The sequence below is a fragment of the Crocuta crocuta genome, unplaced genomic scaffold, assembly GCF_008692635.1.
Source record: "Crocuta crocuta isolate KB4526 unplaced genomic scaffold, BGI_CrCroc_1.0 scaffold346, whole genome shotgun sequence".
NCBI classification, from domain to species: domain Eukaryota; kingdom Metazoa; phylum Chordata; class Mammalia; order Carnivora; family Hyaenidae; genus Crocuta; species Crocuta crocuta.
In genome coordinates this window covers 69,334-88,321 of record NW_027527957.1, presented here as the reverse complement: position 1 = coordinate 88,321, position 18,988 = coordinate 69,334, and the positions used below count along the sequence as shown (strand labels likewise).

Genomic DNA, 18,988 nt, shown 5'->3' with positions numbered 1-18,988 from the left:
ATTCGCCTCTTGCCTCCATTCTTACATCTCATTAGTTCTTTGCACATACTCCTGTTAAAGTGACTTTTTAAAAAATGTGTATTTTATTTTTGAGAGAGAACACGAGCGAGAGAAGAGTGGAGACAGAGAGGGAGACAGAGAATCCAAAGCAGATTCCAGGCTCCCAGCGGTCAGCACAGAGCTCCATGCAGGGCTTGAACTCCTGAACCTGAGATCAAGACCTGAGCCTAAGTCAGATGCTTAAATGACTGAGCCCTCCAAGAGGCCCTAAAGTGGCTTTTTAATATGCAGATGTTATTCTACTTATTTTTAGGATGAAGGCTGATTTTCTTCCCATTATGTCACATCAAGATTTTTCCCACTCTTCCCCGAGTCTTTCTCTAGTTATTTCCCCTTCAGCCTAGTTTATCACCTCCACTTCATTCAGCTCTTGGCACCGCATTGTGCTTGCCTCTGGCCTCTTTCCCCAGCCAGAAGCTGGTAACTCGTCCTGGTAAATCCTAGCGCATATTTAGGATTTGGCTCCTATGTCACTTCCTACTTACACACTCTCTGGTCTCCCGGGACTCCACGGTGGTAAATGCCTCCTTTGATCCTGGTCTTTGCATCTTACTCGTCTAATCATCAGTGGACTTGCCGTTTCCTACACTAGAGTTTAAGCTGTTGTGGGATTGAAATAAATCAAGTGCTCAATACATTGTTGCTGTATGAATAAATGAGTCACCGTTAACACGTGGAAGGCACTGCGCCAGATGTTGTGGCCACGGAAGAGGAAGCACAGACTACACACACAAATAGCTGAGCCTCTGGGGTATCACACAGACAATATCACTTGCTGAGGAAGTAAATCTCACCCTTAAAGGGTGCTACCTCAGTTCTGTGAGGGATGCCTAACCTGGACTGCTCACTGGTGGGGGTGGGGCAGGCTCCTTGGAGTTGGTGTTTATGCTTCATTTTAAAGGATGATTCAGACTAGACTAGGTAGTTACTACTGAGATGTGCTTTAAAATATTTCCGTAATTAGGAGCACTTGGGTGGCTCAGTCAGTTGAGTGCCGGGCTCTTGGTTTCAACTCAGGTCGTGATCCTGTGATCTTATGGTTTATGAGTTTGAGCCCCATGTGAGGTTGAGCTCCCACATGAGTTCCAGACCCCGTGTGAGTTCAAGCCCCACATCGGGCTTGCTGCAGTCAGCATGGAGCCTGCTTCAGATTCTCTGTCCCCCTTCTCTCTCTGCCCTCACTCCACTCGCATGCACATGCACTCTCTCTCAAAAATAAAATAAAACATTTAAAAATAAAAATACTTAACTAATTAATCTCACATTTCTCAGATGATTTAGGATTCCTTTTAGCATATCCTTATCTTAAAGTCATTTTAAACCTACATTTTATTTATTATATTTAAAAGTTTAAGGGAGCCATGGATGTAATTATCAGTTAATTAGGTGGTACTAAATTCATTCGCGACAATTTTATTTCTTCCCCTAATCTAGAATTTGTCAAGCTCCTTTGAGAGGACATTTATCTAATAGAAATTATGGTGTATATCTGCCTATTATTTTTGTAGCTTTAATAAAATTATAATTGTGATTCTATAGAATAGGAGGAAAGGAAAGTTCTCAATCTTTGGTATTTGATAATATTACAGACATTTGAGAAGGACAGTATCTGTAAATGGAAATGTAGACAGCTGCAAATTTAACCATATAATTACAATGACAAGAGCTTGTAATAGTTGTTCAATAAGACACAATTCAAATAGCATTTATACAATTTAAACACAATTTTCTATTCTGGAAGAATGATGGTATATGTGAATTACCTGATTCACAAGTGAGATTGATCTTATGATAAAGTCTTAGATGTTTAACTGCTTTTTTATTATTAATTATCTTTTATTTTGGCAAAAAATCACCTAAAATGAGCTCTGTCTTATTAGCGAATTTGTAACGGCACAGTGTAGTACTGTGAACTCTATGTACATTGTTGTACAGTTGATCGCTAGAACTTTTTCATCCTGCATGATTGAAACTCTCTACCCACTGAACAGCAACTCTTTATTTCCCTCTTCTCCATCCCCTAGCAGCCAGAATTCTACTTTCCACTTCTATGAGTTTGACTCTTTAGAGATCGCATGTAAACAAAATCATGCAGTACTTATCTCTCCATAACTGTAATGTCTCTTTAAGTGACACTGGCATAATGTCTTCCAAATTTATCTGTTTTATAGCATGTGACAGATTTCTTTCTGTTTTGAGTCTCAGTAATATTCTGTTTAATATATATACACCACAGTTTCTTTATCCATTCATCTACTGATGGATGTTTAGGGTGTTTCTGCCTCTTGACTAATGTGAATAATGTTTCAATGAATATAAATATCTTTTTGGGATCCTGTTTTCAATTCTTTTGAATAAATACCCAGAGGTGGGATTGTTAGATCATTTGGGAATTATATATATATTTTTGAGGAAATTTCACACTGTTTTCCAGAGCGGCTCCATTTTATATTTCTACCAACAGTGCACAAAGGCCGCAATTTCTCCATTTCCATGCAAATACTCCTTATTTTCTGGTTTGTTTGTTTGTTTGTTAATAAATGCCATCCTAACAGATGCAAAGGGTTACTTCATTATAGTTCTGATTTGCATTTCCCTGATGATTAGTGATGTTGAGCACTTTTATTTTGCCCATTTTTGAATTAGGTTATTTTGTTTTTTCCTATTGACTTGTAGGAGTTTCTTATATATTTTGAATACTAAATCCACATGAGATATATGGGATTTGCAAATATTTTCTCCCATTCAGAGGTTGTCTTTCCCTCTGTTGATCGTTTCCTTTGCTGCACAGAAGCCTTTTCTAGTTTGATGTAGTCTCACTTGTCTATTTTTGCTTTTATTTCCAGTGTTTTGGTGTCATATCCAAGAAATCATTGCCAGGATTACTGTTAAAGACCTTTTTCACTTGTTTTCTTCTAGAGGTTTTGCAGTTTTGGGTCTTACATTTAAGTGTTTAATTCGTTTTATATTCTTTTTTGTGTTTGATATAAGAAAAGGGTCCAATTTCATTCTTTTGTATGTGTATATCTGGGTTCTTCAACACCGTTTGCTAAAGAGACTGTCCTTTACCTGAGTAGTCTTGTCACCTTGTTGAAGATCATTTGACTACACACACACACACACACACACACACACACACACACACACACTGGTTTATTTCTGTCTGTTCTCTTCTACTGGTCTATATGTCTATCCTATGTCAGTATTGTACTATTTTGAATACAGTAGCTTTGTAATATGTTTTAAAGTCAGGAAGTAAGAGACTTTAGCTTAGATTTTCTTAAGAATGTTTTGGCTATTTTGGGTTTGTGGTTCTTTGTGAATTTCAAGATTTAGTTTTTTCTCATCTTGCAAGAAATGCCCTTGAGATTTTGATAGAGATTGTGGTTGAATCTGTGGATTGCTTTGGGTGATATGGATATTTTAACAATATTAAGTCTTCTAATCATGAACACAGTCTATCATTCCACCGATTTGTATCATTTTTAATTTCTTTCAGCAGTGTTTTGTAGTTTTCAGTGTACAAGTCTTTTGCCTCATTGATTTGTTGCCAAGTATTTTATTCTTTCTTTATGCTATTATAAATAGGATTATTTTCTTCATTTCATTTTGAGAGTGCTTGTTGGTGTATAGAGATGCAACTGATTTTTTTGTGTTAATTTTGTATTCTGCAACTTTGCTGAATTTTTTTATTAGTTCTAACAATTTTATGTGTATGTAGAGTGTTTACTGTTTTATACTTTAAGATTGTGTCATCGCCTACAGAGATGGAAGTTTAACTTCTGAATTATATTTAGTTTTAGAGTAATTTATATTAGGACAGTGATAATAATAATTTGCTTATTTGTATTTCTTCATGTCTTTTTTTCCTTCTAAATATCACATATTTAGTTCAAAGACATATTCAAACACTTTAAACCATAATCTTCTTCTCTGTGGAAGAGGTTTCTATGGGTTAAGAGGATTCAGGGCATAATAATATTTGATCCTGAAAGCAAAGTATATTAAGTATTTGTTAATAAGATGACCACTTAACTAGAGAAAACTGAAGCTGAAGTTTTTGTGACTTAATTGTATGGCATAATTTATAAGTGGTAATGCCATAGCTAATACGTATGTTTTCTCATCCATGGACTTTGTTGAGTAAATGAACATACTATGCCTTTTAACTTAGTAACACCACTTTTTTCTTGCTGATTATCCTTTAGTTCTTTTGATAATCGACTTTGCTTTTTACACCTGAGCATTAATCAACATATGGCTGGGGGAAAGGGAAATATCTTTTTCAGCAGGGATCAGGTAGCCCGGGACAACCACACTTACTGAGGTAAATGTACAAACATTTATAGGCATTATGAGCAATTACTATATAAGAGATTTACTTAATATATTTTTTAAAGTCTATTTATTTTGAGAGAAAGAGCGTATGTGTGTGTGTGTATGTGCACATGGGAAGGTGCAGAGAGAAGGAGACTTGCAGGCTCTGCGCTGTCAGCACAGAGCTCCATGTGGGGCTCAGTCTCATGAACTGTGAAATCATGACCTGAGCTGCAAATCAAGAGCTGGATGCTCAACTAACTGAGCCACCCAGGTGCCCCAAATTTACTTAATATTTTGAATTAAGTGTTGTATTCTGTTTGTTTTCATTTTGTAGAGTTTTCCATTTTATCTCTTTACCAGACACTATTATTTGTGTACATCTATGAATGAAGTATATTTCATTGATTTATTTCCACTTTAGTAAATCCAGTATCAGCATTCTGTGTGGCTTTGGGTAGTTTTCAATCATTAAAGAATTTATTTTTAGACTGCTGTGAATTATAGTTTTTTTTCCCACTGAAACACATTCAACTCCCAAATGATTATTTAGCGTCTGAACTGATCCTACTCAGAAGTACACTGTTTACATTAATAAAATCTTAATAAATTTTCATTTTTATAAGGGTTCTTGTAATGAATGTTACATTTAATAAGAGCCCTTAGATGATTCATGGAAAGTGCTGAAGTAAGTATTTTTGACCTTGAGCATTTTATTCTAGAGTTGCTTTTATCTTCCTGCTCATCAGAATAAACACTTCTTACTTCTACTTGAAATGTGTTTTGTTGTGCAAACTTAATATCTATTTTTTCAAATAAATATATATATCATATCAGACTTTTTATAGCTCTTTTGTTTTCAAAGTCATCATCTTTCTTTCTTCATTTAACTTAAGATATGCAAAACCATTTATTATTTATGGAGGATCTGTTGAGATGAGAGTTCACCTGCTGGTAGCTATGACTCTATAATATGGTAATATCTGAGTCTGATATCAGTCTCCTTCAGAAAGAAGGGGCTATTTTTTTTAAGTTATTGAGTGAAGGTTATAAAGATGACAGGCTGCAGTAGAGGAAATATTCTTGAATTAAGCAGTGTAGGTCCATATGGCACATGCTACATCTTATAAAAGTAACAGGAAAGCCCATTATAGAATGCTTTTGACCACTAACCTGAACGAATGAGCTAATTACACTCTGCATCTTTGTGGAAATGGCCTTGGAGATGTCAATCACACAGATCTTGAGGCTGTGCATCAGATAATTTGCTTTCAGTTGACTGATAATTACTTCCAAGGTACTAGAGAGCCTTAGTAAGAAGAAAACCTAATTGCTTTTCCAGCAATTTTTACTTATGATCAACAGAAATGAAAGAGGAAATGAATGTCCATATCTTGTTGGGAAATTTTAATCTTCCTTGATGTTTTTAACCTTTTAGTTTTTTTCAGTTTGAGAAAAGTTTTCATTGTGTTTGACATTTTTGATACCATGTTTATTGGTTGTATTCTAGTTACTATTTAAGATTTCTCTGTTGTCAACTTTGATGTGATATTTGCTATGAAACTTTGCCCCACTTTACATTGAAAATATTAATAATGTTTCATGTGATCCCATAGCTACCATCAACCAGATACCCACTGGCTTGAATCTGTGTATGGGTGATCTACTGACTCCTTGGGAATGAATGAGGAAGGTCCCCATGAGGAAGAAATTTATGAATGCCAGACTGTTTCTCTCATCACTTTGTTTTATGGTTATCCCTAATGATTCCATTAAGTATGCTGAAAGTCTGGTCGTAGAGCCATAGGAAGAAATTTACTTAGAAACGAAAAGTTTTTTATAGTACACAAGTATACATTCTTGTGTAACACCAGAAGACTCAGGGCTTTGTTTATGGTGTCCATGTCTTTCATAAAAATTAAAGAATGATCTTATCTCTTTAAAAAATCAAATATATGTATCTTTTTTTTGCCTTTTAGCATGTGGAGAAACCCTACAAGAATCCAATGGCAACCTTTCCTCTCCAGGATTTCCAAATGGCTATCCTTCTTATACACACTGCATCTGGAGAGTTTCAGTGACCCCAGGGGAGAAGGTAATTTATACCATCCAGAGTTCTCATTTAGTCATATATAAATACAAAATTTCATTTTCTTTTAAATATAGTTTGCATTATTTTTTATTGTTACTTGACTCTTCAAATAAGAGACTAAAAACCTCAGAAATTTTATAATGGAAATTGCTTAAATTCCGAAACATTTTGAAAAATATAATTTAAAAAGAAATAGTAAGTGCTCTAAAAGGGTTGAAATAATACAGATTATATTCTCAGGCACAATGAAATTAAGTTAAAAATAAGCATTAGTTAGATAACTAGAAAAACCCCACACATTTCAAAGTTTAGAAATATATATCAGATATCCAGTTCAGCTAAGAAGCATTACGGGGAAGATTAGAAATTATTTTCAACTATAATGTAACAAGAATACTGAATAGCAATCCTGTAAGATTCAACTAGAGCAGTATCTAGAAGGAATTTCACAACTGAAATGCTAACATGAGCAAATAAAAAATGCCCTGAAATAATGAGTTAGACATCCCTTTTGAGTGGCTAGGAAAAAAGTAGTAAAATAAATAAAAAGGTACATAATAGAAGAAGTAATAAATAAAAGATAAAATTAATGAGCTGAAAATAACATTATACAAAGTATGAACAAAGCTGGTACATTGAAAAAACTTAGCAAAATAGGAACATGGTGGAAAACAGATCAAGAAAGGAAAAGAATAACAGAGAAAGTACAATGATCTAATAATCAGAATAAAAAGGTTATTATAACCATAGATACTTTAGACATCTAAATGGGAATAAAAGATTACTTTGAACATTATGCCAATAACTTAAATATGGAGATGAAATGGGAAAATTCTTACAAAATATTACTGACTTCTTACTCAAGGAGAAAAAAACTTGAACATACATAACCACAAAGAAAATGAATTGCTATTTAATTAAGTTATTAAATTTTTTTCAGCAATGAAAATCCAGTCTCAGATGACGTAATTCTGAGATGTAGCCAACATTCAAATAGGTATAATCTTATATGAACTCTTCCAGGGAATAAAAAGGAAAATCCTTTCTCCTATTTATATGGCCAGCAAAAACTTGATACCAGTCCTGACAAGGACAATATAAGAAAGGAAAATTATAATCCAAACTCTCAGTTGAATATGGATGTAAAATCCTCCATACCAAACCAAAGGTAAATGTATATGCATTTATGTATAAAGATGCAAACACTATTAGATATGTATCTCAGTTAAGTCAAGAAGAAATATCTATTACTGATTTAACAACAACAAACCTTGAACAAACTAGTAATAGGATATTTTCTTAATCTTAGAAAGAAAATTGACAAAAATTACTGCAAATATCATTATTTTTTGGAAAATTCTGAAACTATTTCTATCACACCACTTCTTTTTCAACATTTTTGATGGAAGTCATGGCATAGTAAGGATTGAAGAGGAAGAAAGTTTCCTTTATTATCTTTAGTTTGATTATACATTTTAAAATTATTAGAAAAGGAAATGAGTGAATCCATTAACTTCTGAATTCTGTCTTGAATGCTAATCTTTAAGTCTTCCCAGACCAAGATTGTAACAATATTTATCTTTATTTTTGGTACTTATTAAATAATTTTTGTCATTTGCTTCTGACTGATTTATGTGGAATGACTCAAATAAACTTAGAGTTTTGGTGAGAATTCAGTTGAGGTTAAAGAAAGCTCAATATTCCTGATCATTGAATGTTGTTAAGAGAATCATCAGTATGGAGCTGTCCAGGGTGTTGCAAAACTCAAAATGAAAACTGAATGAAACGTTTGTGTAACAGAAGAGTTTTAAACATAAAAAGTTGCATTCATTTGGAATACATGAATGCATATATAATTCTTATGTAGTTGTTTTTCATTTAAGAACCAAAACTCTGTGTTGTAATATAGTTATAGGAGTTGATCAATCTCTGTTTAGATTTTTGAATAAGCATATGAAATATGTTATGAAAATCAGTCTTAAAAAGGCACTGAAAAGCAAAATATAAAGTCTGACAAATGAGAATAAGTTTAAAACCATACATGATTTTGAAAATAAAATTATGAATTATGAAAAGTTTTGGAACAAGATTAAGCAAATTTAATTTTTTTTCTTAATATGTGTGATGATGAGCAAATAAATTGAATTAAGTGGTCAATGAAGAATATCAACTCACTTTTCATTCTTGTTTTTTTATTTTCTTTACTTTAAAATTCGGGTTTATTCACTGTTCTTTTTTACTTCTTTAGTTGGAAGTTTAACTCATTCATTCCAATTTTTTTCTTTCCCAATACAAATCTTTAAGGCTATAAATTTCCTTCTAAAAGCTACTTTATCTGGGGCGCCTGGGTGGCTTAGTCGGTTAAGCGTCCGACTTTCGCTTAGGTCATGATCTCACGGTTCGTGGGTTCAGGCCCCGCGTCGGGCTCTGTGCTGACTGCCAGCTCAGAGCCTGGAGCCTGTTTCAGTCTGTGACTCCCTCTCTCTCTGACCCTCCCCTGCTCACGCTGTCTCTCTCTCTCTCTCCTAGAAATAAATAAAAAATAAATAAAAAAAATAAAAGCTACTTTATCTGAATTTCACTAGCCTGACACAGTGTTTTTGCTATGTTTCAATTTTCATTATCTTCTTTGTCTCTTATTGTTTCTTCTCAACCGACATATTTTTTGGTAATGCATATTTTCTTGTTTGCAAACATATGTTGTTTTTCCAATCAACTTTTTCTTATTAATTTCTCCTTTAGTCACTTCTGGTGAGAGACTATAGTATGTAAGGTGTCAGTCCCTGAAATATCTTGAGGCTGGCAGTATGAACTTGGAAGTGACCAATACTCATGAAGACTCATTATGTCTTTCAAATGTGTTTTGTGCAGGAACTGGATGCAAAGTTCTCCATATATGCGTTAATCTGTTTAATTGTGAAGTGTATATATTCTCTATTCTTTTTTACTTCATCTGTCAAATAGAAAGTTACATTAATATTTTCACTTTTCAGAGGAGTTAATTTCTCTTTATTTTCTGAAATAAATATTTATTATTTAAAAATACTTTTTGTTTTATATTATATTTTATGTTTATATTTTATATATTATTATTAAACATTATGTTTAGAATATCACATCTTTTTGATAATGAAATTGTTATTATATACTAAGTTTATCTCTAGCTATGATTTAGGTCAATACTCTATTTTTTCTGATATTAGTAAGGATACACATTCTTTTGATTACTATTCTTGCCTGCTATATATTCATCTTGCTTTAGACATTCAGTCATTCTATGATCTTTTGTCTTAGGTGTGTCCCTTTTAGACAGCAACTAGTTTGGTTTTATTTTTTAATTAATTCATGATGGCTAGTTTTGTGTTTAGTTAGAGTGTTTATTGCAGTTACAGTTATTGTGATTACGGATGTATTGTTATTTTGTGTTTGCATTCTGTATGTTCCACTCTCTTTCTTTTCTTTTACTTTGTTGCGTTTTTATGTATTGAATTTATGGTTTCATTTATTTTCTCTCTGTTGGTTTGAAGTGAATTTTATTATTTGTTACCCTTTCCCTACTAGTCTTTTTAAAAAATATTTTTTATAATTTTTATTCATTTTTGAAAGACAGAGCATGAGCGGGGGAGGGGCAGAGAGAGAGGAAGACTTAGAATTTGAAGCAGGCACCAGGCTCTGAGCTGTCAGCACAGAGTCTTACGGGGGTCTTGAACCCACAAACTGTGAGACCATGACCTGAGCTGAAGCTGGACGCTTAACTAACTGAGCCCCTCAGGTGCCCCTCTACCAGTCTTTTTAATAGAGTCATATTTAATTAGTTTTTTTATCCTTCTCCCAAACCATAAAAATATTCTTAAAAAAAGATTACAGTTCACGTTATCTTAATTTTATATGCTGTTATTTTGTATTTTTCTTCAAGTCTGTTTCATCCTGACATAAATTAGATATTACTGTTTTTTGCACTTAACATTTATGAAACTATACACAGATATTTACCAAATTTTTTATTCTTGTAGAAACTCATGTAAAATTTGCTCTCTAACTATTTTCAAGTGTACAGTTCAGTAGTGTTAAGTACATTCACCTTGTTGTGACACAAATGTCCAGAGCATTTCCATTTTGCAGAACTGAAACTCCATACTTATTAATGAAGTCCATTCTCCCCCACCCTCAGTTCCTGGCAAACACCATTCTGCTTTGTTTCTATGAGTTTGATTACTTTACATATTTCATATAAGTGGAAGCTTACAGTATTTGTCTTCTTGTGACTGGCTTATTTCATCTAACATAATGGTCTCAGAGTTAACCATGTTTTAGGTAGTGACAGGATTTTATTCCTTTTTAAGGCTGAGTAATATTCCATTCTATTCCATGTGAAGACTACATATGTTTTTCCATTCATCCATTGATAGACATTTGAGCTGCTTCCATCATTTTGCTGCTGTAGACATGAGTATGCAGGTATCTCTTCAAGACAGGCCTTTCCATTCTTGTAGATATATACCCAGGAGTGGGATTGCTGAATAATTTGTGGTAGTTCTGTTTTTCTTTTTTTTGAGGAACTTCCATATTGTTTCCCATAGTGGTCGCATCATTCTACAATCCTACCAACAATGTAGAAGGGTTCCAGATTTCTCCACATTGTCACCAGTATGTAGTGTTTTCTGTTTGTTTTTTTTTTATGGAAGTCACCATCCTCGTGGGTCAGAGGTGATATCTCATTGTGGTTTGTTTTTTCTTTTTTTAAAGAGAAACAGAAGGAGAGAGCGCACACGCCTACAAGCAGAGGAGAGGGCCAGAGGGAGAGAAACAGAGAATCTTAAGCAGGCTCCATGGTTAGCACGGAGCCCAACATGGGGCTTGATCTCAGGACCCTGGGATCATGACTTGAGCTGAAATCAAGAGTCAGATGCTCAACCGACTGAGCCACTCAGACGCCCCTCATTGTGGTTTTGATTTGCGTTTCTCTGATGATTAGTGCTGTTGACCATCTTTTTTTAATAAGCTTGTTGGCCATTTGTATATCATCTTTGGCAAAATATTATCTTCAAGTGTTTGCCCATTTTTTTAGTCAGATTGCTTTATTTTTTCTTGTGGAATTTAGGATTTCTTTACATATTTTGGCTATTAACCCTTTATGAGATATATGATTTTCAAGTAAATGTTTTCTTCTGTAGTTGCCTTTTTAACCTGTTGATTATTTGCTTTGCAAAAAAGATTTTTAGTTTGATGTAGCACCACTTAACTATTTCTGCTTTTTTGCCTGTGCTTTTGTACTATATCCAAGAAATCATTGCCAGTTCCAATATCATGAAGCTTTTCCTCTGTGCTTTCTTCTAGTTTTATAGTTTTGGGTTTTGCATTTAGGGCTTTAATTCATTGTTGAATTAATTTTTTGTGTATGGCTTAAATTAACGGTAACTTCATTCTCTTCCACATGGGTATTTGTTCCCAGCAGCATTTGAAGACTTACCAAATATTTTTATTCATTATTTCTTCTCACATTTCAGACTTCCATTAAGGCTCATTTTGTCCTGCCTATGGTTTATACTTTAGGCTATATTTTTATTAGCATTTTGGGGAAGTATTTTTTCTGTTTGAAACTGTGAAATGTTTTTTCTTGAATTAATGATAATGTAGTTTCACTGTATATAATTGGCTATATATTTTATATGAAATATATGAAAACTTTATGAAAAATCAAAACTTGCAGAAATACTTTCTTTTTTTAATGTTTATATATACATTTTTTTTGAGAGAGAGAGAGTGCACACGCATGCAAGCAAGTGAGGGGTAGAGAGAAAGGAAGAGAGAGGCTCCCAAACAGTTTCTGCCCCTCAGAGCCTGACACAGTACTTGATCCCATGAACTGACCTGAGCTGAAACCAAGAGTCAGACACTTAATTGATGGAGCCACCCAGGCACCCCTGTAGGAATACTTTCATTTGAAATATAGTTTAATGTAGGATCCCAGAAATTGAAGATACCAAAAAATGATTTAATGAGCACTAAAAATTGAATAAATTATAACCATACAAAGTAAGTTTACAGAGATTATAAAATTATGCTGCTTGCAGATGATCTCTCACAGCAGTTTTCTCAAATTCTAGAATCTCCCATGTAATAAGCTTTCTCCCATGTAATAAAATGCATTTTAAGTGCATTGTGTAACAATGTGTAATCTCTTCATTTATTTTATGAAACTGGTAGAATTCTGATAAGCTTACCTCACACAACGCAGATGAAAAAATTATCAGGTGCCCTACATATGAATATAAAAACATGTATGTTATATAAATGTAATTAAATGAAATCAATCAGTTTACAAGATTGCTAATTTTCTGGTTCAGTATTCTGCAATATTTCAATATTAGAAACTATTATTTTGTCAAATAATAGCATCAAAGTAGAAAAAAGCTTTCTAAGAATTTCATAAATGCTGGTTACACTAGGGTTCAGTATGTATTTAGAATCATAAGATGATGAATTCGGACTACCGGGAATTGTTTCAATTCAGTAAATATAAGAAACTAATAGTTATTGAGTATTTACGATTCTAGGCACTGTGTTAAACTTCTCATGCCCCTTTGAGTTTAGTTTTATAATTATCTCTATTTTATATATGAAGAAGTTAAACTTAAGAAAAGATTGAGTAACATGCCTGACACCACACAGCTCGCAATTAGCAGAACTAATCATTATATTTTTCTTTAGTTATAAAGAATATATTTTCTCTTTTCAAAAATTCAGAAGAAGCAACTAAAAACAGACACTTAAGTTGATCAAATAAAACAAATATGTTAAAATGTAATAGATTTTAAAAACTGAAGATGTTATTGTGAGACTAAAAAAGAGTAGTCTCACATCCTACATGTTGCAGGATGTAAAGATACATATCATATGCCAGGATATATTATAAATTGTCAGTTTTCCCCAAATAAATGTATTTGGTTTTTAAATTTTGTCTTGTTTTGTTTGTTAATATTTATTTATTTTATAATTTATTAAAGTTTTAAAAATATTTATTTATTTTTGTGAGAGAGTGTGAGCAGGGGACGGGCAGAGGGAGATGGAGACACAGAATCTGAAGCAGTCTCCAGGCTCTGAGCTGTCAGCTCAGAACAGCTGGGTGTTGAACTCACAAACTGCCAGATCATGACCTGAGTGCCAGATCATGACTGAGCTACCCAAGTGCCCTTATTTATTTATTTTTAAATGGGCTTTATGTCCAGTGCAGAGCCCAATGTGGGGCTTAAACTCAAGACATGAGCTGATATCAAGGATTCTTAACTGACTGAACCACCTCCTTTTTTTTAATTTAAAAAATTTTTAAGTAGGCCAAGTTAAATGTATAGCTTTAATGTAATTGCAGTAAATTTCCAATAGATTTTTGTTTTATAACTATACCCAATTATTTCAGAGGTTATTTATAAAAGAATAAGGGTTGTAATAACCAAGGCAAGTTAGAAAAAACTTAATGAAGAAAAGTGGATTCACTGTAAGATAACAAAAAAATATTATGGAGCGTCAGTAATTCATACTCTGTAGGCTTCCAAATCAATGGAAGAAACTAAAAAGACCAGAATAGTGCTTGAGGGCATAATAGACGTGTCATATATTTGTTTATAAGAATGATTTTTCAAATAAGTTGGGCATATATTTTTAATAAATAATACTGAAATCATTTTTAAGCATTTGCTCAGAAATTAAATTTGTGTTTCACATTTTTCTTAAGAAAACATAAGTGATTTGTTTTGTTTTTTTCTGGAAAAGTAATGTTGAGTACATATATCAAAAGTAACAAAATGAAAAATAATACATTAGAGTAATTAAGTAAATCAAGTTTCTTTTTAATAATACAAAAACCACAAGTAAGAAGGAAGCAAAGTGGAAATGCAGAGATAGGAGAGCTCAGATCTTCTTGGGAGATCTAGACCTTTGATACCAACTTTGAAAGGTGTAAAGGGATTCCAGAAACAGAGAAGGTGAGTGTGGTGTCCTAGGGGGAATTACATACACCTGGAATAAAGGAGTGCTGGCGTTGAGGGTACTTTTTCAGGCCACACCAGCAAGAAGTCAGGAATAGGAGGGATGAAGATTCTGTGCTTGAGGTATTGAAAGAGGAGGCAGCAGTGGTGGGTTATGGCTCTACAGTAGTGATGCCCAGGCCTAGAAATTTACGTTAAGTTGTGTGTGAAGCCATTAGTGCCCAACTTTGAAGGGATTAAAGTGGCGATACAGGTAGGATGAATTGGAGACAAGTGAACCTGAAAACCAAAACACACCTTGTGAAATTATTTCAGTTAATGCAAAGAGGTATGGAGAGCATGGTCAGTGAAAATGGAAGGAGAACATTAGGGGAATTGTGCAAGCTGGAATTGGTTAGGTATTGGGTGGAGTAGGAATTAAGGAAGAGATGTCAAGTACATTCTTGTGAGGAGTTTGTAATGACACATCAAAATGTCAAAATCCAGGTATTATATAATTTTAAGCAGAGAAATCACTTTTATGGCATAATGCAATGCCTGTTTATCACCTGTCATATAATAAAGCTCTGATGGAATTAGGGATCTACCTGACTCATACAACTAATTTGTTGTAAAGCAGGGACCTGAGCCAAGGCCCCAGGTTCTCCTGTCTGTTCTTTAGATTTTAAAGTAAGAATCCCTTACTTTAATGTAGTGATTTTCCTGTGGAACCTTAAAATTAAGTTGATATTTTTATGTTTCCCAGCATAGTTGGATTACGTAAATTGGGTCACTAGTTTCATTTATTTGATAATTGTCTTCAGAATTTACATTGTGAGGATTTATATTTGCCATGAAAATATTAATACATGAGGATCTTAACAGTGCTTTCAGATTACCTTAGTGGTTTTCTAACATTATCCAATTAAATCCTTCTGATTTAACTCTACTGAGACCAGCTTGATATTATAGCTTCTAGGGCTTTTACAGTAAGAAAATACACTCAAACTAAGAAAGTTTAAGTAAACTAGGAAACCAAGAAGCTACAACTTGAGGGGTGCCTGGGTGGCTCAGTCAGTTAAGTGTCTGACTTCAGCTCAGGTCATGATCTCATGGTTCATGGGTTTGAGCCCCACGTCGGGCTCTGTGCTGACAGCTAGCTCAGAGCCTGGAGCCTGCTTCAGATTCTGTATCTCCTTCTCTCTCTGCCCCTCCCCTGCTCACGTTGTCTCTCTCTCTCTCTCTCTATCTCTACCTCTCTCTTTCTCAGAAATAAATTTAAAAAACATTAAAAATTTAAAAAAAAAAGAAGCTACAACTTGAACCCAGGCTCTCTATGGACAGTCATAAATAGATTCCAGTTGCAGGAAAAAAGATGTAAATTTATCCCTTTGGCATGATACAATTCAGGGCTGAACAAAAGCATAATGATCAATTATTCCATGAGTTGGCAAATTTTTCTGGAAAGGATAGACAGTAAATATCTTTGTTTATACAGTTTATAGAGTTTCAAATGTTCAATTCTGTAGTATTGCAAAAGCAATCACAGATAATATGTAAAGGAATGGGTCCAACAAACTTTTACAAAAACTGACTCAAGGCTAGATTTGACCGATGGAGTATAGTTTATTGATCTTCTCACCCTTTAGTCTTATTCCTGAGAAGAAACCTGTAGTCTCCCTAGGGATTATTAGGCTTGTCCAAGCTTCTTCTGGCTGGAACCCAGAAATCTATTTTGTTTTACTGCTTTTGATTCTAATATTTTTTTTTCTAAAGAGCCATTTAATGACATCAGTCTAATTGACAAGATTTGTGTCTTCCTCATCCTCAGCACTGTAAGGAATAAATGTTATTCTAATTAGTCCTTCTGTGGTGCTCATGGAATTTGTTTAGGTAGTCAATAATGTCTTAATTATGCTGCCAATAGTTTTTTGATTGCTTTTTTCTCTGGAGATAGGCAGACATCCAGCCCCTTGAATGTTGATCTGCCTTTCTTCAAGATGCTACACTCTGCAAAAAGTTTTAAAAAGCAAACTCCACAGCAGTTGTATCAATTTAACGTTGTTGAGTAGGAACTAAGACTCATTACAAATCACAGGAAATCTTAGAATTATTCCTTGTATCTCCTTCAATCTCATGTTCTAAGGGAGCCATGATTAATTTTAAATTGATAATGCTAAATTGGTACTTACAATAAGATATAAACATTTATATAATTGTGTTAGGCAGTTTTCCTTCATCATTCTTTTAAAAAGATGTAACATAGTTACATAAAATAATATAATATAAGACAAGCAGATATTTTCCAAGTGCTTTTGATTTGCAATTTAAGTATGGATTCTGCTAGCAACCTCAGTCAAAGGCCAGCATTTTATTTCTATGTCAGAGCCCTAAGATTTGATTTTAGAAAACCTATCTTTATTACATTTTCTGCTTCTAAAGGACTCTGTGTTTTATATTAAAGTCAGCCAGTTTTGTTCCTTCACAGTGCTTGGCGTTTAAAATAGAAGATTAAAACAAGATAGGAAACTTTTCTGTTTAGAGTTATCCCCCTTCCAACTGTGTGTGTGTGTGTGTGTGTGTGTGTGTGTGTGTGTGTGTTCCAAACTTTCAAATATTAACTACTTGTTAGCAATCCAACCACATTGTTTCAATTCTGAATACAACTTGATGATATACATACTTCTAATATAGCTGTTTTTCCCCTCCTAGAAGAGGAAGTGAAACTATTTGCACACCATTATAATATTCACCTTTAGATCCAAGAAGGAAGCCATAAAATGAGCCTTAGGGTCTACTGTTTGTGTCTAAATTCCAGTTTTGCCATCTTTACTATAATAACTGAGTTCTTATATGATCCTGCAGATTCGAATTCCTGGTGGTTGCTGTAGAGAAAACACAAATGTAGAATGAAACCTAATATCAGGCAGTGGTAGTGTTTCCCATTTGTAGCAGGCTTAAAGTAAATACAAAATTAAGGAGAAAAACCAGAAATTATTTCTCAATTATGTCATAAGAAGAACCTAATGTTGCACTGGTATTCAGAGATGGAGTAGAAAACCTATTGGGAACTTCAGAAAAAAATGTTTTGAAACTACACATTTTCATACTCAAGTGTTGAGGGTTACTGAAAAAGAAAGGAAAATATGATCAGTCTGGCGTCCTTGGATATTTTGGAAATTCTTGTAACATTTTTGAGAATATTTCAAATGATAAAATTAGGTGAAGGAAAAGAAAAACAAAGGAAAAAGAGAAACTATAAATAAAGTACACAGAAATAAATGAACAATTAAAATGCTCCATTATTGTGTTACATTAAAAAACAGAACAGTGTGTCTCTACTTTCATGTCTTTGGGAGATTTATCTTTTTGGAATTAAGAAAGTACATGTTTAAGGAAATCAAAAAAGGTTGAGTTTAATGGTGAAATGTTAATGCCATTATAAAGTACAAACTTTCATTATAGTTAGACAAATTCTTAGTCTCTGTCTCTATAAAATGAGTATTTATATGGGCAGTTATAACCAACTTTGGTGTACAGTTTCAATGATGATCATTGTGTTGCTGAAATACAAGATGGCATGAAATATTTATTGTTATGCTATATCTTCAATTCTTGTAAGAAGTAAGCTAGTTTAGGATTGATTTGACATAGGGATGCCTAGGTGGCTCAGTCAGGTAAACATCTGACTTCAGCCCAGGTCATGATCTCCTGGTTCATGAGTTTGAGCCCTACATCAGGCTCCATGCTAGTAGTTGAAGCCTGCTTGGGATTCTCTGTCCCTCTCCTTCTCTTTGCTCTTCTCCCACTCAAGCTTGCTCTCTCTCTCAAAATAAATGTTTTTTAAAAAACTATAAAAATGTATTTTTAAAAAACTTTAAAAAAGGATTGATTTGCTGTAATTAGTTACTTATGTTCTGTTAAGTATTATGTTCAAGAAAGGGGAGAAGTAGATGTTTTCTTACACAAAAATGGTAGTACTTTTCTGGAATATGGATTTAGCACTCATAGATGATTTATATACTTTATTCATTTCTTGAGCTTGAGAGTTCTCTTACATTCAGATTTTTATATTGTCACCGAAGCATTTATTTAAATACTTATAATTTGCTGCTTTAGGCCAAAGTCTATTTCAACTTCCAGAGTTAAAAAGAGGTTTACTACACACATCAGGTAAGTATCTTAGATACTTTACGCAGAATAACATTTAGAATGAGCTTTTGCAAATAAAAAACCGTATTTCCCAAGTGAATTTTACTTCAGGTGGGTATATTTCTCATGTTAGTTTGGCTCTGCATTTAGTGTAATCCAGAAGAGTTAATTATTTGAAAAATAAAGTGTTGTTATAAAGCAGTAAGAAAACTGTCCTTAGAGTCATTCTTGAATTATCTGAATTATCTTAACAAAAAGCAGCATCATTTCAAAACAAGGTACAGAATAAAGAGGCATGTGCAAGATCTTATAACTTGAAAGGTCTTTGAATATATATTCTTGGATCTAGAGAAGTGTAGTGACATCTGCCTTTGATTATAGTTACATGGACACATTCAAATTT

At 33.6% G+C, this 18,988-nt stretch overlaps 1 protein-coding gene across 1 annotated transcript in view; it reads left to right on the top strand.

The window, feature by feature from the left end:
- TLL1 (tolloid like 1) overlaps positions 1-18,988 on the top strand; it is a 210,187-nt gene that overhangs the window by 130,118 nt on the left and 61,081 nt on the right. The window contains exon 9 of the mRNA XM_077752745.1: positions 6,357-6,472. Within this exon, the coding sequence (XP_077608871.1) occupies positions 6,357-6,472 (116 nt within the window). The remainder of the gene's footprint in view (positions 1-6,356; positions 6,473-18,988) is intronic.